The sequence below is a fragment of the Sinohyriopsis cumingii genome, unplaced genomic scaffold (genome assembly GCF_028554795.1).
Source record: "Sinohyriopsis cumingii isolate HCF-2022 unplaced genomic scaffold, ASM2855479v2 utg000426l, whole genome shotgun sequence".
Classification (NCBI taxonomy): Eukaryota; Metazoa; Mollusca; class Bivalvia; order Unionida; family Unionidae; genus Sinohyriopsis; species Sinohyriopsis cumingii.
In genome coordinates, this window is record NW_028315897.1 from 2,878,980 (window position 1) to 2,899,341 (window position 20,362).

Consider the following 20,362-nt stretch of genomic DNA (forward strand, 5'->3'; position numbering starts at 1 on the left):
GCTGCTAGTAACATCTGTATTAGTCTTTGGTATGACTCGGACGGGGTTCGAACCCGAACTCTTCCGAGCGGACGCTCTAACCACTTATGCCACCGGAAAGGTCGACAAATACATACATGCAACATACATACATACATACTTACATACACACATACATACAACCATACATGTGTGTGTTGTGTGTGATTTGGACTTTTAACGTAGCTTTAACAATATTTCAGTCATATCACTACGATGTCTGTATCAGACTTGTAGCATGATGTCCCACCCAGTCACACTGTCCTGACACCAGGCCGACCAGTCCTAACACTAACCTCTTAATGCTGAGCGCCAAGCGCGATGCAACTTTTAGTACCATATTTCTAAGTCTTTGGTATGACTCGGCCGGGGATCGAACACAGGACCTCCCGCATTGTGTCAGGATAATGTGACTGGATGGGACATCATGATACATGTCTGCAGCATGATGCCCAAGTGCTAGACATAACTATAAACTGCCACATTGCAGACATCGTAGCGATATGACTGAATTTTTTTTAAAGCTAAGTTAAAAATCCAAATCACATCACATCGCATCACGTCATACATTATTTAGGGTATATTTTATTTTATATCTGTTCAGCACGAATTATAATTTATGTTAAAGTATGCGAACAGGAATGATGGCATATGGATCATTATAAAAAGTTTAGATTTGACGCACCTTTACATATTTAGAAAGAAAACGTGTGTTATGTGTGTGCGCAATGAAAGATGTAAATGTACACGTTTCGTTGCTTGCGATTTATTTACAGTTCATTCATCTAACATATAATCCAACACGGAGAGACACTTCTCTCTATTCGTGCGCTACCTATGTAACAACGAAAGCTGATGTTTGAAGATACAACTTTCGAAGCCTCCTACGACCTGTCGTAAATGGCCGAGTGCAGTTCCGATCGAGACATGGTTATTCATAAATGTACTAGGCTGGTACCCTGACTGTCCACTAATGTTATTACAATGGTCAGGTGGCTTCTATAAAAACATTATTGTCATGTGACATAACAAAATGGCGGATCATGGAGACCAGGTAGCGTGATTTTCTACTGGATATGACAAATGAGGATCATTTGTCCTGTATTTGGCACAGGTTGGCAGTTTTGACATATAATAGTTTATATAACCTGCATATAACTTTGCAGTTATTGAGAAAGAATGCACCTAGCCACAGGGTGAAAAGCTTGACGTGTATAGTTTTATATTGCTTGCATATAACTTTGCAGTTATGATGAAGGGATGCACCTTGGCACAGGTTGAAAATCTTGACGTGTATAAATGGTACCACTTGCATGTAACTTTGCTGTTATAATGAAGGAGAAAATGAAGCATTTTCATTTCACGATAGTTTTTACTTTGGACCTGTACTTTTGGGTCTTGTCCTATTAAGGAGTTGGGAGAGGAACTAATGACCATGAAGTAAAAAACACATGTATGTTATACCTCATGCCATAAAAGTTACCCAGGAATAATGTATTAATGCATATTTGCAGGGAAGGGATCTTTGAGCAAGTTTTCTTACACAAACCATATAAAAAATGTTAGTTATCATCTACTGGAAAGAGCCCAGAACAAGAATCCAAATACAGTGTTATGGAAATGGGTATTTTTTTACATACATTAAGCTAAATATTTGAAGTAATGTGTAGAATCTCTCAAACTGACAGAAAAAGGCCAAGAACAGGATTAATTAAGTGTCTCTTTCGTTGCCATAATTTATAATTTTTGTCAGGAATAAAACTAGAGTCAGTAACAACATGGAGTCTGGAGATCAGTGGGATAATCAGATTGATACATGAAAATATTTGAGTTCTATAGTTACAATTAAATTTAAAATAAGTATTATGTTCTTAGGGTCTAGTTGTGATAATTCACTATATAATGTTCTTAGTTACACAGATTGCATAACATGGAATACAGGTTGATGTCACATATCAGTGTCATGTTGCTAAGTATATTTTCAACCAAATATGATTTGTATATGTACTTATCTATGAACAATTCCAGGAAATTCTGCTTTATTTTCTTTTAAAACAAGAAAACAATGAGTAAGATACAGAGCCTATTTCACTTGAAAATATGTACAATCTTCCTCCACCAAACTATCATTATCTGCTTGAAAAAATCTGGGCAGAAATAACATAATTCTCACTTGCAGATCATGATAGGAAATGTGACCCTTTCCCCCAATATGTATGTATGTATGTATGTATGTATGTATGCATGTATGTGTGTGTATCTATTATTTTTTCTAAGTCTTGTTTGTTCTAGTGAGACCTGCCATAATAGAAGAAATTAGGGGTTGGAGGGGTTGTTCAAAAGTCTAAAATATTTTGTAAACTGTTGCATATTCAAGTCTGAAATTTGGTTTATGCCTTCACCAAAGCTGGCTATTTAATATAACTTATGGGATTTCACATTGGTCACTTGGTCATATTTCAGGGTATTGAAGGTGGGAAGGGCTACCCCTCTGTAACAGCAGTTCAGGACATGATGGGACATTTATAGGAATACATTGTGTACCTCAGATCATGATGCCAGGGATGTCAGTTGGGTTGATGATTAAAAATTCCCACAATATATATATATATATATATATATATATATATATATATATATATATATATATATATATATATATGCATAAGGAAAAATATTTAAATGACATAATTTAAAATCACCCTCTTGGTGTAACCCCAGGGTACCAATTTTGAGACTTCCAGCTATTTCCAGCTATTAACTATGTTTTTAAAAATAGCAACAGCACAGGGGGAATTGTTTTGTTTGTTGTTGTTTGTTTATGGCAACATATTATTGTTATTATTAGTATTATTATTATTATTGTTATTATTTACACAACATATAATAATAATGATAATAATAATTAGTATTTTTATTATTATTTTTTCATTTACACCAAGTTATTATTATATTATTAGGATTGTTTTTTACACCAACATATTATTATTATTGTTGTTATTATTATTATAATTATTATTATTATTAGTAGTAGTAGTAGTAGTAAATATTAGTAGTAGTAGTTTTTCAGTTTCCAGATCAATGTAGGATTTATATATTTATTTTTTATACCAACATATAATAATAATAATAATAATTTTATTATTATTATTATTATTATTATTATTATTATTGTTTTATTTACATCAAAATATTATTATTATATTATTATTATTATTGTTGTTTGTATTCTTTTTATTATTATTATTATTATTATTATTATTATTATAATTTCAGTTTCCAGACCAAAGAAGGATTTTTATATGTTTGACATATTTTGAAAAATTGGCAATGAATGACTGTGTACAAATGAAGCATGGAGTACCTATGATTGCAGTTAAAAAAAGGAAAAATTCAGGTGATTCGACATTTTTGTTGTCATTCACATTCCCACAGCAACTATTTTCTCCATTCTCCCAATGGTGACTCTGGCATCATATTCTGACTTTTGTATTTTGTAAGTTTCCCCAGCACCATGGCTTAATACAGTGTATAATTAGTATATATATATATGCTAAATATGATAGCTCTTTTAAACTTGGTTTAAAAATCTGACCCAGTTTGTATGGTTAGGTGGATATGCAGACAAATAGACAATAGACATATTGATTGGCAGGGGTGGATGGTGGGGTTATTCTTGACATGTATTTATGGTTGTTAGTACCTTGATTGTAGTAGCATCATGGTCACTAGACAGGGTAAGGATTTGTTTTCCTCCTTAGCTACCCAACCCCATTAGATTTTTAAATGAATCGTTATTTTTATATTGGTAGTAGATGTATGATCAAGGTCAGGTTCACTAGACAAGGGGTCATGCACTTTCAGCTGCTAAATATTTGAAACATGCAGAGTTAAATAAAAGCAAAACTTGATGCATTCATGTCATTGGAATATATCTCTAGTTTAATGTACTGTTTTGGAGATTCATGGGTTTCAAGTACATGTATTTTTTCCAGATACCATAAATTTATACAATAATACTTAATAATAATGACAGTTGTTTGCTGGCTGTTGAGTCTTAAATAGAATTCAACCATCACTGACTATAGACCATTCATGCCAGTGGTATTACAGATACTTAATCTCATAAAATCCCATAGTGGGGACTTTGTCTAACAATATAGAGTATAGTGTTGGCTTAAAAATGTGCATATTTATGTTTTAATAATGTCCATTGACTTTATAATTAGTAAAAGCATTTACATGTTTTCACAGTAATGACTCATTTTGTTCAATACTGTATTAGTATTAGGACACAAACAAACATACTGCAACAGTTATCAACACCATATAGTGAGTACTGCACCATATTGTGAGTACAACACCATATTGTGAATACAACACTGTATAGTAAGTACAACACCATATAGTGAGTACAACACCATATAGTGAGTACAAAACTGTATAGTAAGTACAACACCATATAGTGAGTGCAATACCATATTGTGAGTACAACACTGTATAGTGAGTACAACACCATATATGAAGTACATAAGTTAGGTTCTATTCTACAGTAGTCATTTATTGAATATACCAGTACATATTTTTCAGGTGCAACATACAAACTCCAGTATGCAAGAGTAAAAGAGCTGTTTGGATTTATAACAAGCAAGGGCAATGTCGCAATTAGTGACAAGGAGACTGTGATGGCATTATATGTGGAATATCCACACAGACAGATCCAATATTGCCTATTCTACTAACAAGGAGACCATGAAGGCATTATCTGTGGAATATCCACACAGAAAAATCCAATATTGTTTATTCTGGTGACAAGGAGACTGTGAATGCATTACCTGTGGAATATCCACACAGACAAATCCAGTATTGCTTATTCTGGTGACAAGGAGACCATGAAGGCATTATCTGTGGAACATCCACACAGACATATCCATTATTGCCTATTCTGGTGACAACGAGACTGAAGGATTATCTGTGGAATATCCACACAGAACCACTATTGCCTATTCTAGTGACACAGTGACTGTGAAGGCATTATCTGTTATATATCCACACAGACAGATCCATTATTACGAATTCTAGTGATAAGGAGACTGTGAAGGCATTATCTGTGTAACATCCACCCATACAGATCCGGTATTGCATATTCTAATGACAAGGAGATGTGAAGGCATTATCAGTGTAATATCCACCCATACATATACAGTACTGCATATTCTAATGACAAGGAGATGTGAAGGCATTATCAGTGTAATATCCACCCATACAGATACAGTACTGCATATTCTAATGACAAGGAGATGTGAAGGCATTATCAGACAGCTTTTTCCACTGAGGTTAGTGGGGCTAGGATATTTAGAGGGGGAAAATGGCAACCATTGTCTACAGACTGCCAACACTCCCCCCCCCCGAGTGTAACACATTCATATTTCATAGTCTATAAGTATTATGCATAAAGGACATGTGGTACTTTTTATAAGAAAGAACTGTGAACCAGTCTTAAAATGGGTGAATTAACATAAGGTAGAGTATATACGAGTTTGGTGGTCCATAATTGGTTAATAATGAAAAGTAAAATTTTAGTAAAAATATTTTTGAGAGCTTATCCTATCTGTAATTTTAAAAAGATATAGACACAGTTATATTGATGAAAGTTTAGTATTTTTACAGATCTGACTTAGGAGCACTCAGTAAGGAAAGTAACAACTGAATCATTTGGTGCAGAATGGATAACATGTGTTTTATGCACATGTAGACAAAAAGATGCATTGGCTCATATGATCTCCACATAGAAGCTTGCACCAAGGATAGTTGTACATGGATAAATATCAGTCTGATCAGCAGCACCCAGAAATGTTAAGTTATTAAATTTTGAATATCATGGTGTTTCCATATGAGCGCTGAATTAGTACAGTGAATCCGAAAGGAAACTCACTTGTTATTGAGTACAATTTCATGGCTTCCATGACTAGTGTTATAGTATGTTTAGGTGGGGGTGTTTGTGTGTTTATTTAACCTTTTCCCTTTTATTTATCATGCAGCAGAAATCTAAAAGAAGATTCTGCTTTGGAAAAGAAAGAATCATGGAGTTCTGGAAAAATGGCAACAGTAAGGAAGGTGCTTGAGATCAGCTGCATGAGTTCAGACGAGGAAGGGGCAGATGGTGGGCATTCTTCATGGGAATCCAAAGTGAAGAAGATATTGGACCAAAAATATATTGATATGTTCAACAAGAAGCAAGAGGCTTCTGTTAAAAAGAACCAGGAGCATCAAACAGGCCAAATAAGCTCCTGAAGTCCCAAAAGAATGAAGTAGATAATAGCCAAAATCATTCAGGGGGATGATGAAGAAAGTGTCAAACAGAAGCCTTCTGAACATTGGTGGGGGGGAATTTTCCCTCACAGAATCATGCTGTATATTAAACAGTGCATGAAGAAAGTGAAATGAGCTTGAACTTGATGCACCCATGATAAATCCTTGTGTATTTTCATCTATGTGACTAATGTTTAGCTCACACATGTTTTGCTTGCTTGCTTTTGGATTTGCGTACAATAATTATTTTTATGATTGTTGCACCTTGTTTAAGCATTATATATATCTCTGACCCAATTTAACAATCATGACATGGGTATTTTTTTCACTTCAGGGTGCATGGATTTTGTTTTCACTTTAGGGTTTATGGGTATTTTTTCACTTTAGGGTTTATGGGTAATTTTTTCACTTTAGGGTGCACTGACAGTTTGTGATATGAAACTGACCCCTGGACTTGTTGCTCACAGTAGGTGATGCATCATAATTTGTTTCTCTCTCTCTCTTTCTCTTGATCCTCTGAAGCCTTTTAGCATGAGTAATGAATGACAAAGTGGTAACATTTTTTCTTCATATATTTTAACAATTTTTACTTTTTTAAAACTTAATTTCATTAATGAAACCCTTGTTAAAATGATCATACATAAAAACACTAAATGCTGAATAAAAATTAAACATCTTAGACATTAATGTACATAAGATGATCATCTATTCATGCCATTATGTTGAACTGTTTAGTTTTTGGGAAGTCATTTAGCTAAAGTTGTGGGATGGGTGCATTCCTGTTGTATATAACACAGATAGTTTGATTTCTGTGAATAAAGGGTGTTTTATATTAATTGTGTTATCTCTCTCTCTTTATATTAATACTCATTTCCATCCATCCAACACATTGTCATTAATGCAACTATTCCCAGAGTTTTTCATAGATTGCCCTGAAAATTGGTAACTATTATGATCATGATTGGAAGACAACCATGTCAACAAATCACTCTACTCCTCATTGTTTTTGGAGGTCCTGTTCCTTTTGTGCTACTGCTGAAAATAGTGCCAGACAACATTTCATTGTGAATGCAAGTTATCTTGCTATTTTATTGACTGCAGTTAAACATAGTCTATATTATATAGTCATCATTCATAAATGCACATATTGACAAATCTCTGCTTCCTTAATGTATGGAAGAGTTATAGCCCTTGTTTACTTATGGCTTGATGCAGTGTATGTCACAATTTTTAATGCAGCTATTATTGCACTTTTTATTGGACTGTTGTAAAACTATGTATGTATAGTGCTGATCATCAGATGATATGACTCATTATTGTGTTAACATAATTTTCACAAGAGTTGTCCTCAGTTTTGGCAATAGACATTCAAATCATGAGGTAGAGATGCAGGAGAGATAAGAGTATGTTTATATGAACAAAGTAGTCAACATTTGTATGGTTTAAATCAGAAATTGAGTTGGTGTTGAATAATTGTTTGGTTAAAAATTAGCTCATTATAGATGAAATGTAAATTAAATAAACCTTAAGAAAAAAATAGTGTCAGTTTGTACTTGGGTCAAATAATTAATAATAGATGTAGCTGATCAAGTGACCAATTCATGTTATTGTGTGATTCTTCTACAGTTTTGCACTTATTTTATTTTAGACAACTATTGATTTCAAAGGTATTTATATTTTGATAAAGGTTTTAACCAAAAAATGCTAGAGACATCACAACAAAGTTTCTACTGTGATATGAAACATTGAGTGTTCTGTCAGTGGGAAAGAACTAGATGGCCATTCATATTTTCTACAATTTTTTGGGGGATCATTGAAAAAGATCATTTATTGCATCAGTAAAGAAAGTCCTGTTTATTTTTGTCAGATTTTGGTGTTAAGATAATCCAGTTTATTTCTGTCAGATTTTGGTATTAAGAAAATCCAGTTTATTTCTATCATGTTTTAGTATTAAGAAAATCCAGTTTATTGATGTCAGATTTTGGCATTAAGAAAATCCAGTTTATTGCTGTCAGATTTTAGTATTAAGAAAATCCAGTTTATTGCTGTCATATTGTATTATTAAGAAAATCCAGTTTATTGTTGTCAGATTTTAGTGTTAAGAAAATCCAGTTGATTGATGTCAGATATTATTATTAAGAAAATTCAGTTTATTGCTGTCAGATTGTATTATCTTGGTAACAGACAGCCTACCATTTTTTTACTTTGAAAAGTGCGTATGTCTGCAACATTTTACATTGTAACATAAACATCCATAAATATGACAGTCTCTTTTTGTTTAATTGATACAAGCCATTGAAATTAAATATTTTGTAAGGCAATTGTATAAATGGATAAATGTATGCTTTATGTTCAATCATTTACATTCGAAGCACATTATAAAGGCAAATGTCTGATAAATGGATGTAGCATAACCACGATGGGAATGTTTTTTTTACTGTCCATTGTGCATGCCAGTATTTTTTAGTTATTGGAAAAATTAATTTTATAATAAAGGATGATGCTGTTAGTTTATTGTCTTAGTTTGTTCTTTGCATATTTGCTCTATACTTTACACTTATCTGCCCCATATATCCACAATCTTATTCTGTAGTGAACATATGTCTTCAAAGACATGAAGTTGTATGACATAAATTATACATGCATTGAATTACAATAAGTATTGTATTCAGTTAGGTTTGTCTACATGACCTGAATCTGTTAAGAGAATAATGTTGCATAGGATCTATAGGTATATGTTACTTGTGTGTTGCATAGGATCTATAGGTATATGTTAACTGTGTGTTGCATAGGATCTATAGGTAAATGTTAACTTGTGTGTTGACAATTGATCATCGTAATCTTAATAGTAAGACTTTTGGCTTAATTTCTCAAGACTCAGATGTGGTTTCAACATTTGTAGATTAAGTATGCAACTTCCCATTGGTTAGGCTAGGTCACATGAATAGGTCAAATTGAAACAAATGAGTAGTGTTTTCTGTTTCATGGGGTCTGTTGTGAAATACAGATGCAATATATGGTGTATATAAGGAGAGAATTAAAAAATCAGTTTCATTTCAACTTTTGAGATATTCACACTCATTTTGTTCATGTAGTAAGTCTGCAGTTTGTATGTTGTACTTAGATATTATTTGAGAGGAAAAATTTTGGAGGGGTGTGATTTGGACTTTTAATATGGCTTTAAAGATTATTCAGTCATATCGCTAAGTCTGCAGTGTGTCAGTTTATAATGATGTCTAGCTCTGGGGCATCATGCTGCAGACTTGTAGCATCATGTTGCACCCAGTTACATTTTCCTTATACCAGGCCAACCAGTCATAACTCTAGCCTCTTAATGTTGAGCACCATGCGAGGCAGCTGTTAGTGCCATTTGTTTGAGACTTTGTTATGACTTTGATGGGTTCAAATCCCCAACTTCCCACATCTGAGGCAGATGCTCTAACCACTAGACTAAGAGAGCGGTCCCATTTTTCTCGGACTGTTCAGTAGAAATGGAAAGTGCTCATTATTTGGACTATATTATTATTTGAGAACTGTTATAAATTATTGAAGGGAATTATGGACAGTGCGTCTTGAGAGGGACGTGGTTCTTGGAGGACCAGTGCATTTCTGATTCTCACATTTTCATTTACAACTTTGATAATTAAATTCTTTGTTGCCATTTTTATGTTACTTAGTTTGTGACTGTAGAGTTGTAAAACCCATGCTCACAGAGGTGAAAATGATTGAGAGTAATGTAAAGCATTATTGCAGGAAATTACACACAAGATATACACTGATGAATGGAAATCAGATTTGCTTGTTATCAAATTTGCAGTGGAAAATACTCATTTTGTTGCCAGTAAAGACCAATAAGAAATAAGGAATAATACTTCATGCAACTTTCATTGTTGTAAACGTAACCATTGGCTACTTTAAAGGCAACTATTGACTGTTAGAACGGTAACTATTGACTACATTAAAGGTAACTATTGACTACTTTGAAGGTAACTATTGACTACTTTAAAGGTAACATTTGACTATAAAAGTAAATATTGACTACCTTAAAGCTAAATATTGACTGCCTTAAAGGTAACTATTGACTACTTTAAAGGTAACTACTGATTATTTTAAAGATAAGTATTGACTAATTTAAAGGTAACTATTGGCTACATTAAAGGTAACTACTGACCTCATTAAATGTAACTATTGACATCATTAAAGATAACTATTGACTACTTTAAAGGTAACTATTGATTACTGCAAAGGTAACTATTGACTAATTTAAATGTAACTACTGATTATTTTAAAGATAAGTATTGACTAATTTAAAGGTAACTATTGACTACATTAAAGGTAACTATTGACCTCATTAAATGTAACTATTGACATCATTAAAAGTAAATATTGACATCATTGTGACATTACCATTTTAACGACGACGGGACTATATTATACTCAAGATATGCATCCGGTATAACTTGTTGAATAGGATAAGAAAGCGTTGCCAGTATTTCTAAAATTGTATTTCGGATACTGAAGTAAGTTTCAAGATTACATTTTCCTTTTTGTGACCGTGAAATGTGAGACATAACAAAACAATGTTAATATAGTATATATTTAGAAAAAGTGCAACGAATTATCATCTCAAGGTTTGTAAAGTAGTGGGCCGGGCAGTCAGTAATTTAACAGGATGTACAGCTGGTCGGACAATGTTGTATTATAATACGCACATCATAAGACAAAGGTATAATACATTATTCCATAAAAAGTGTCCATTTGAACGTATTTATCAAAAGAAGGATGTTACTTCATTTTCCGACAAAAGCAATAAATGCGCGATATAGAAACAATAATCATTCCTTGGTAAGTGTAGGAAATGAGGTGCATTTGGCGAATCATTATTTTTCATTTACATCTTCGTCTTAAGGTCATATAATAACTGGAAGTAATGCGTGATTTGTGCTTATTTACTCAAAGCAGCTATAATTTTGCTCTCCAGAAAGAGAGTAGATACGTATACACATATTGGTCATATTCGTCAATGGAAATACAGTGCAAGTCACACTGTGTAAATCATTACATGAACAAGTAATCCACATATGTTGTCGTTTTAGCTAATCTATTGTACGGCTTGTCTCGTATGTAAATCTTTGAATTCCAACTTTTCTGTCCTTTCTTTATCCTGTAATGTTTCAGCGATTTAGTACTTCTTCGCTTTTGGGCAACAAGTACATTGCGCTGCTAATTACAACAACAACTTTAAACGGCAGACAGCTAATCATCAAATATGCACTGCCTCTCTGAAGTTTGTGTCTTATTCTTCTTTCACTGCATTCTCAATAAAACTGTGCATATAATTATAAAGTCACTCATCTCTCAATTGTCATGCGGACTGATATAAGAAAAACGAACCGCGAATGCGGTAAGGTGTGTTCAGGAAAGTAGACAAACAAAACGAATATTGTTTTATTTCAGAATAGTATAACGTTTTCAAAAATGTTCAGCTGCTTATTTTTTCGAAGATATTAGCTGTCATTCTGTTTTCTAAATCCATGCTTTTTCTTCAATATTTGATTCATTTATATAATTCAAGATTTTTTATTGCACAAATGCCTGCAGAACCTTTCTCGTTACACTACAGCATATCAGAAATGATTATTTCCGTTATGTCGATATCATTTGGAAAACAAATGTGAATCAAGCACATTCATAGGACGGCAAATGGTATTTCAGCACATTGGTAAAATTGCCCAGTGAATGTTTAATTCTTAATAATTCCAATTTTTATACATGAAACCGATTTTCTCCAATACGATTTGCTGTAAACGGTCACGTCATACTGATCTGGAATTTTTTACACATCGATAAATTCTGGGACTACTTTCGGTTTTTGTACTGTTTGCAATATAAATATACATTGTAGACACGTCATTGTGAAACAATTGTTTCATCTTTTATTTTTTTATTCATAAAATAAATATAAATTATACCCTTTTTATACTTGTTCCAATATTCTTTGACTGAAATGTATAGCTTACAATTTCACGTTCGTCTGTTACATAGGCGCGCAAAATGGCCGATTACGGTGATTTTTCACTGCAAATTTCTGCGGAATTTTTGAAACAATTAGATGACAAGGAGTTAATATAAATAACAGCAGCGATTGAAACAGATGAAGATGGATTTGACGATAAAGCGATGGATGTTACAAATGCTGAAAAGGAAACAGAACAACAGAGATTGATAAATTCCCTCACAGAGCACACCATGACCTCAGTCACCCTAGCCATACACAACATCAACAATAATAGCGTGGAAACTGGGTCAGTCAATTTTGAGGCCGCTGAGGGATATAAACCAAGAGTCAAGAAATTATATAAGGAGGACGTAAAAGCTACAATATTGAAATAAATCCATACTCTCTGGCTACTAAACGAAACACAAAATGAGGAATTGGCGTTTTCAGTGGTATTTTTCTATTTGTTTTATTTTAATTTCATTTGCTTATTTAAAAAAACGTATGTGGGTGTTGGTGGCATCGTGTGATATGACCACTTACACAAAAATAAAAACAAATATTTATGAGACCATTATTCAAAGACTGAATAAAGTTTTTAAATGGTAAAACTACCATCTCCGCCAATGTGACTTTAACAGCATTGAAAAAAGTATATAATAAAGGTGATTGTTTTGCTAATTTAAATTATTTTGGATGTGTAATCATTAATTCCTTCCAGCACTCCAGCACTCACTATGCAACCAAACAAGACATATTATCGGTTTTGCGAGCAATTCTACATTTAACAACCGCACATTTAATTTCACATTAGGTAAATGAAAAGGTCTTTTTTAATTATTAACGCTGATGAAAAAGATATAAAATGTTATTCCTGTATAGGACATACTAAAATTAAAAAAGGAATGGGATTTTTATATGAAAAGAAATGTGCTGACACCACGGGTAGCCATTGCTTAAGATGGTAAGTATGAAGTTGCCGAATAAACGTGACTGACTGTAGTTACATCTCATTTGACATTAGATCACTGAAAGGGTTTTCATAAGTATTAACGCTGTTGAGAATGATATAAAATGTTATTCCGGTATTTATTTAATTGTTACCTTTATGTTAGTAAAGGATAGCATCATCTTGTTTATATTTCCATGTTGTTCATTGATAGAATCCATTATGATTTAAGGTTTGATTGGAAATTTAATCTAGCACACTTGTTCATTCCGTATCAGCTGTTATTATACGGTCATGGTCAAATGGCATTAGCAGATGGGACTAACTAAAACTGAACAAGAATGTTGTAAATAAACTAAATGTGTTGAAACCATCGGTAGCCATTGCCTGATATGCAAAGTATGAAGTTTCTGAATAAACGTAACTGTGACAGTAGTCAATATGGTCGTGTGATTCTGTACAGGTTATGTGTTATAGGGCGATGTGAAGCAGCGAATGAAAGGAAAGTACGCGTTGCTTAAATTGGAATTATTGATGGAATAAGTTGATTTGACGAAAGAAAGGACGAAATTGGAATTATAAGGATTAAATGATCATGGCTGGGTATGTATCGATGTTTAAATTGTACCTAATCACTCACAATATTAACATATAACATTATTTATTTCGTGAGTGATTAGGCAAAATTTGCACATCGATAAATACCTAACCATGATCATTTAATCCTATACACAAAATAATGATACAAAAAAATGTTTTGTTATGTGCTGGATAAAAAAAGTGTATTGTGTGTGCTGGTGTGGACATTCTTAAAAGACAAAGATAATCTGATTAGAAAACCTTATGAGGAGTCCTTAATGTTCTCATCAAGGGAAATGAATACGTTGTAAATTATGCAACGACGACACTGTTATAATTAAGTGCACGTTGCACACTTAAAACGTTTTCCAGCCCTCGGTTGATATTTGAATATTAGAAGACAGGAAACATAAAAAGTTACACTTTTCATAACGGTTCATCTTACACGATGAGTTTTTCAGACCCATCTGGATACACTTCTCCTAAAGTGTTAGGCAACGTCAACTGCAACAATTTTGTCACAGCTGATTGTTTCATTTTCCTTTATGTGGTGCGCATAAGTAAATGATATAATTATCGGATTTGTTGTTGTTGTTGAGTTTAATTATAGTGGCGTGCTCACAATTGTGCATGTGCCACTTTTTTCTGACTGCACCGCAGCCTGCTAGTTATTCCTGGGGAAGGGAATGGTGCCACCTCCCCCAGCCTTTTATGGATTCAAGGAACCCTGATAATTTGGACTCCGTCTGTGGGTCCATAAAGGTCCCTTACAGTTGAATGGTTGGTTGTCATTAGTGGGAAGTAGAGCTCGGGAACTGTCCTGGTTGCTTCACATCGCTGGATTCTTGTTGCATTTGCCTGGTGTTTCCTGCGGTTTTTTTTGTTTTTTGTTTTTGTTTTTTCTTTTTTTTTCTTCAAAATGTTCTAAAAAGGGTGTGTGTGTTCTATGCTGTTTATATAGGTTGTTAGTAGAAATCATGTAAGAAGAGAGATTGTCAAGGTTATTATGGTATTACTAGTCGAGGTGTTTATGGTTTGCTTCCTACGTTATGTTATTTATAAGTTTTTAGATATTGCATCTTTAAGTTATTTATTTATTAATGTTTTTAGAGATTGAAAGTTATTTATACTTTATTTAGCAAGAAACCGGAGTCCTAGCCGATTACACGGTTCGTTAAGGACATCTAGGACCGGAGTCCTAGCTGATTACTCGGTTCGTTAAGGAAATCTAGGACATCCGATTTTGCGGTTTCCTTAGTTTTTCATAGGTGCTTCGTAAGTGAATTATTTATTAATATTTTTATAAAATTGAATGATCTGTTATGGGTTTTTATGTGGGAGCGTCTAAATTTATTTAGCTAGTCACTGGATCTTTGGATTTTGTGGGGATAGTAATTAAATTTTGTTCCTAAGTCCTGCTGAGTCTATTAATCTATTGAAATTTTTATATGCTGATTGTTTATTTTTATTAGAGTCCGTAAGTAACTCTGGGTATGTGTGTGGTGATCCAATCTCTTTTTGGTTTTTGATAAATATTTTCCTAGCGGGTTGATATTTTGGGCATATATTGAATACGTGGTGTAGATCTTCGGTGGTATGACAGTTAAAGCAGTTAATGGTTGCAGGTTTGGGTCCTATAAACCTTCCAAAACTGCTTGCTAGTTAAGTTTTCCAGTTATTATCCTGTTTATGGTTTTCTGTTCTAAATATGTACCCTTAGGTAGCTGTATGTTCCTATCAAAGGTTTTTTGGGTTTCGTGGTGCTTTTTACCTTTTGTGGAGGAGTTCCAAAAATCTTGCCATTTTTGGTCTATAAATGTTTGTGCGAAGCTTAGTGCTTCTGTAGAGCTATAGTTAAGCTTGATAGAGGTTTGATCGCCTGGTTTGGTTTGTGCAACTTTGTCTGCTGTTTCGTTGCCAGAGATTCCAATGTGCGATGGTATCTACATGAGCTCGACTAATTGATATGCTTTGGTGATATCGTCGATTAATTGGCATGCTCTATCGAGGAATTATTCCCTAGAGTGTGTATAGTGTGTATTGCGATTTTGCATCGATTTGATAACGCTTAAGGAATCGCTTATAATGACTGCTTTAGGTATTTGGTTGTCTTTGATCCATTGTAGTGATTCAAGTATCCCAGAATTCAGTGGTGTAAATGGAGCAATGGTCAGGTAATCTGGATCCCGTTTGTACATTGAATTCATGGATGACTATTGCTGCTGCTGTTCTTGGTGGGTTGTTTGTTTTTCATCCATCGGTATATATTTTAACAATGTCCGGGTATTTTTGGTTGATTTCGTTTACCAGTGCAGGTTTTAGTAAGTTTTCTTGTCCTTCTTTATTGCCTAATTTGGTAGCTTCAGTGTTAATCCTTGATGGTTTTTGTAACCATGGTGATTTGTTCTGGTTTGTATTGTTTGTTACCTGTTTTTTTTATTAGAGGTATCTTTTCTCTTAGTTCAAGGATTACTTTGCCACTAGGTGTGCAGGGTATGATTTTGGGTTTGAAGACAACTTTGCACTTGTCTATAGCTATTTTGGTGGGATGGTTGACTGGCTGGGTATCTAATCGAATAGAGTATCGGACGAGCAGTTCTTGCCTACGTAATTTTAATGGGTAGTTCTCCAGTGTTTGTAGGTTTTCTAATGATGTTGAGGGGAGTGTTCCTGTGCATAATAGTAAGGCTTTTCTGTGGATAGTGTCGAGTTTTTTGTAGTACAGGTTGCTTAGCAGAGTTATATGCTTGGCAACCGTAATCCAGTTTTGATCTATATCTTGTGGAGGGTTTCCTGGTTGGTTGCCCAGACAGTCCCTGTTATGTTCCTCAGTAAATTGAGATCTTTGTTACAATTCTGGGTGAGTTGTTCAATGTACTGTTTCCATGTGAGGTGGTTGTCAAAGAACATTCCTAGGAATTTTACTACTGTTACGTATTTAATTAATTGATTTTGTATATAGAAGTTTGGATAGACTAGGTTGTTACTTCGTTTGAAGGTGAATATGATTGCCACAGTTTTTTCATGAGATATTTTGAAACCCCATTTGTCCGCCCATCTCCCTATGTTGTTTAGGCTCTGCTGGATTTCATTAACTACTGTTTTATTGGCAGGATTTCCATTCCTCCATATGCCACTATCATCTGCAAATTGTGACAAGTTTATTTTTGTGGAGGCTGCATTGAGATCAAGGTCGTTTACCATTAGGTTAAATAGATGGGGACTTATTACACTGCCTTGCGGTGTTCCATTTTCAAGTGAAAATTCTTCCGAATGGATGTTGCCTATTCTTGTGGTAGTTTACTTGCCTGTGAGGAAATCGCCCATCCAGTTAAATAAGCGTCCAGTTATTCCAAATTGGTTTACTTTGGCCATTAGTCCATTGGTCCATACTAGGTCGAATGCTTTTTCTAGGCCTAGAAAAGCCGCTATGAGGTTGCGATAGGATTTCCTATGTGCCTCAAAAGCGAGTTTGATGTCTGTATCCAATCTGAGAAGTTGGTCAGTGGTGGACCGTTTCTTCCGAAAGCCACGTTGATTTATGGAGAGTAGGTTATTGGTTTCTAGGTGGTGTTTTAACCTATTTGCGATTATTGTCTCCATTATTTTGCAAATATTGTTTGTAAGGGAGATGGGTCGGTACGAATTTATGTTGTTGGGATCTTTACCTAGCTTGGGGATTGGTATTACTAAGGCCTGTTTCCATTTGGTGGGTAGTTGGCCTTTATCCCATATCCTATTAAAGAGTTTGATTACGGCTATTGTTATATTGATAGGACGGTTTTTTTAATAAATAATGTAACCTAACTGGTCCTTACTAGGGGATATTTCGTTTTTGGATCGTAGGGCTATCTCCCATTCATGTACTGTGATGTCGCTATTTAGGTGAGATTTTTTTGTTCCTTGGTCTTGAAACATTTGAGGTTGGGTTACCTCCATTAGTTTGTTGTGTTCTTGAAAGTTTATGGTGTGGTTATTGTTGCTACTCATGTTCGAAAAATGCTTCGCTAGGAGGTCTGCCTTATCTTTATTTGTTATGGCATTTTTAATTTATGGGGCTGAGGTAGTTGCTTTCCCTTTTATGGCTTTTATCTTGTCCCATATTTGTTTTGAGTTTGATTTTAGACTCAGTTTAGAGCAAAAGCTTTGCCATAAATTAATTTTAGCAGCTTTTTTAGTTTGTTTTAGTGCTTTTTCTTTATCTTTATATTGCTGGAAGTAGATAGAATTTTTTGGTGCGTTTTATATTTATTTAAGACCCTTTTGTGTCTTTATGTGCTATAGTGCACTGTTTAGTCCACCATGGTACAGGGTTTTTATTTTGGATACAAAGTTTTCTTTGGGATGCATCGGTTAGCTGCTTCTATAATTGTATCTGTTATGTTATCATAATACATGTCAATATTTGGGCTTTCTAAGTTATCTGGATTTACTCTAGCTAGTAATAATTGGAATTGGTCCTAGTCTGCCTGTTGGTACCTCCATTTAGGTGGGGTTTCGTTTGGAATGTGTTGAGTTTTTGTTTGAATATTGATTGTGATTGGGAAATGGTCACTTCCTAATGTATCTTCTTGATCAACCCACCAATTTGTGATTTGAGCCAATTTTGGGGTAGCTATAGTTAGGTCTATGGCTGAGAGAGTGCCATCCTCAGGGTTTAATCTAGTGTTCGACCCGTCATTTTAGATGACCAGATTGTTCTCAGTTATCCATTTTTCAACCATTTTCCCTCTTTGATCTTTCTTTTTACCTCCCCATAATTCACTGTGTTTGTTGAAGTCGCCACAGATAATTAGATTGTTGTTGTTGTTATTAGTGATTGCCCTTAGTGAGATTAGCTTGGCAGGGCAGAAGGTACCCTCTGGATCGTATGCATTTATTATCTGAATGTTTGTGGTTCCTATATTTATTATTACTGACATTATTTCGATGCTATTATTGATGTTTAGGTTAGGGGGTACTTCTATTATTTCATAGTAGATTAGTGTATCTATCAAAAAAAATTGCTAGTCCACCCCATTTCTGCCCCATTTGGTCTGTTTTTAAAGATTCCCTGGGTATAGCCTTGTAGTTTGGGCAGGCGTTTGTGTTCTTGTGTTATGATGGTTTCCTTTGGCAGATTACGTCTGGTTTACGGCCGTATTATTCAGTTTGTTCTGCAGTTCTGATAGGTTTTTAAAGATTCCTCTGCAGTTCCATTGCCAGATGGTGATTTTATTAGTATAATTATCGGAGCGGATAAGTATAAAACGTGATAACTTGTATGACCATAGTCGCGTGCACATAGGCACGTCGCGTTTTCCTCTCTCTCTCTCTCTCTCTCTCTCTCTCTCTATATATATATATATATATATATACATATATATATATATATATATATATATATATATATATATATATATATATATATATATATATATAATGGCTGGTGTAGCTTATTCACAATTGCATGATTCTAACGAGAATTCGTTGTAATTTTCCCACCGAAATAATCAATAAACATAACATATATATATTAGCCGTGAACTCAAGATGGATGACAGCAGTTAATTATACACGCGATGTTTAAATAAAATAGGCAACATAAGTACGACACCAAGTCCAATGGTAGCTACAAACATTATAGGATAATCAAAAACACTAATGCAAACACTATCCACATATCTGCTAAACTGTATTACTGTCATTTGATAGACATTTGTTTAAAATCAAAGTAAACGTTTTTAGTACCGAAGGGATAAACAAATGGACAAACGATTCCACTTTGAAGACGTCAATGCTCAAATAAAAAAATGATTAAATACAAATGAAATGATTAAATAAAATTAAAAACGCTCTGTGGTTACTGTATATAGTAATGGTTCTGTACACACATTATTCAAATTAGAATTTGTATTGTAAGGAACACAATCTAGAATCACAACAAGAAAATGGTCTTCGATAAAATAGCAGATGGAAAAAATGACTGTTTGATTTGATATTATTGTTATAGGGTTTAATGCCATTTTTCAGCGCAAGATAGGCTATACATGACGGCCAGTATAAATAATAGACGAAGAAGCAGGAGAAACCCAGGAAAGAACCACCCCCAACCCACGAGAAGCTACTGTCAAGCTTTCTCACATACCCAATTTGGCCGAGCACGAGACGCGAGCCCATGCAGAGGTGAGATGGCAGTGATCCGTAACGGTGAGCGTTTTAGATCATTTCGCCACTAGGGGCCGCCAGTGACTGTTTGAAATAAACGATATAAATGATTTAATAATCCTGACGAAAAGTCCGTTGGTCTAGTGGTTAGAGCGTCCGCCTCGTATGCGGCAGGTCGCGGGTTCGAGCCCCGGCCGAGTCATATCAAAGAATTATAAAAAGGGTACCAGCAGCTACTTCGCAAGGCGCTCAGCATTAAGAGTTTAGTGTTACGACTGGTTGGCTTGGTGTCAGGATAATGTAACTGGGTGGGTCATGACGCTATATATCTGCGGCATGATGCCCCAGTGCTAGCCATC

At 34.4% G+C, this 20,362-nt stretch overlaps 2 protein-coding genes and 1 long non-coding RNA gene across 7 annotated transcripts in view; 2 read left to right on the top strand and 1 right to left on the bottom strand.

Moving 5' to 3' along the window:
- Positions 1 to 20,362, bottom strand: part of LOC149774077 (E3 ubiquitin-protein ligase TRIM56-like) — a 106,062-nt gene that overhangs the window by 7,696 nt on the left and 78,004 nt on the right. The gene's annotated exons all lie outside the window — the stretch shown is intronic.
- On the top strand, positions 834 to 4,968 carry LOC149774078 (uncharacterized). Its single transcript, XR_016417026.1, has 3 exons — positions 834 to 1,132; positions 3,295 to 3,415; positions 4,609 to 4,968. It is a non-coding gene; the product is annotated as an uncharacterized LOC149774078 (long non-coding RNA).
- On the top strand, positions 4,974 to 8,839 carry LOC149774079 (uncharacterized). Its single transcript, XM_089945811.1, has 2 exons — positions 4,974 to 5,354; positions 6,060 to 8,839. The coding sequence occupies exons 1-2, from the start codon at positions 5,170 to 5,172 to the stop codon at positions 6,310 to 6,312; spliced, it is 438 nt and encodes a 145-aa protein (XP_089801937.1). The 5' UTR covers positions 4,974 to 5,169; the 3' UTR covers positions 6,313 to 8,839.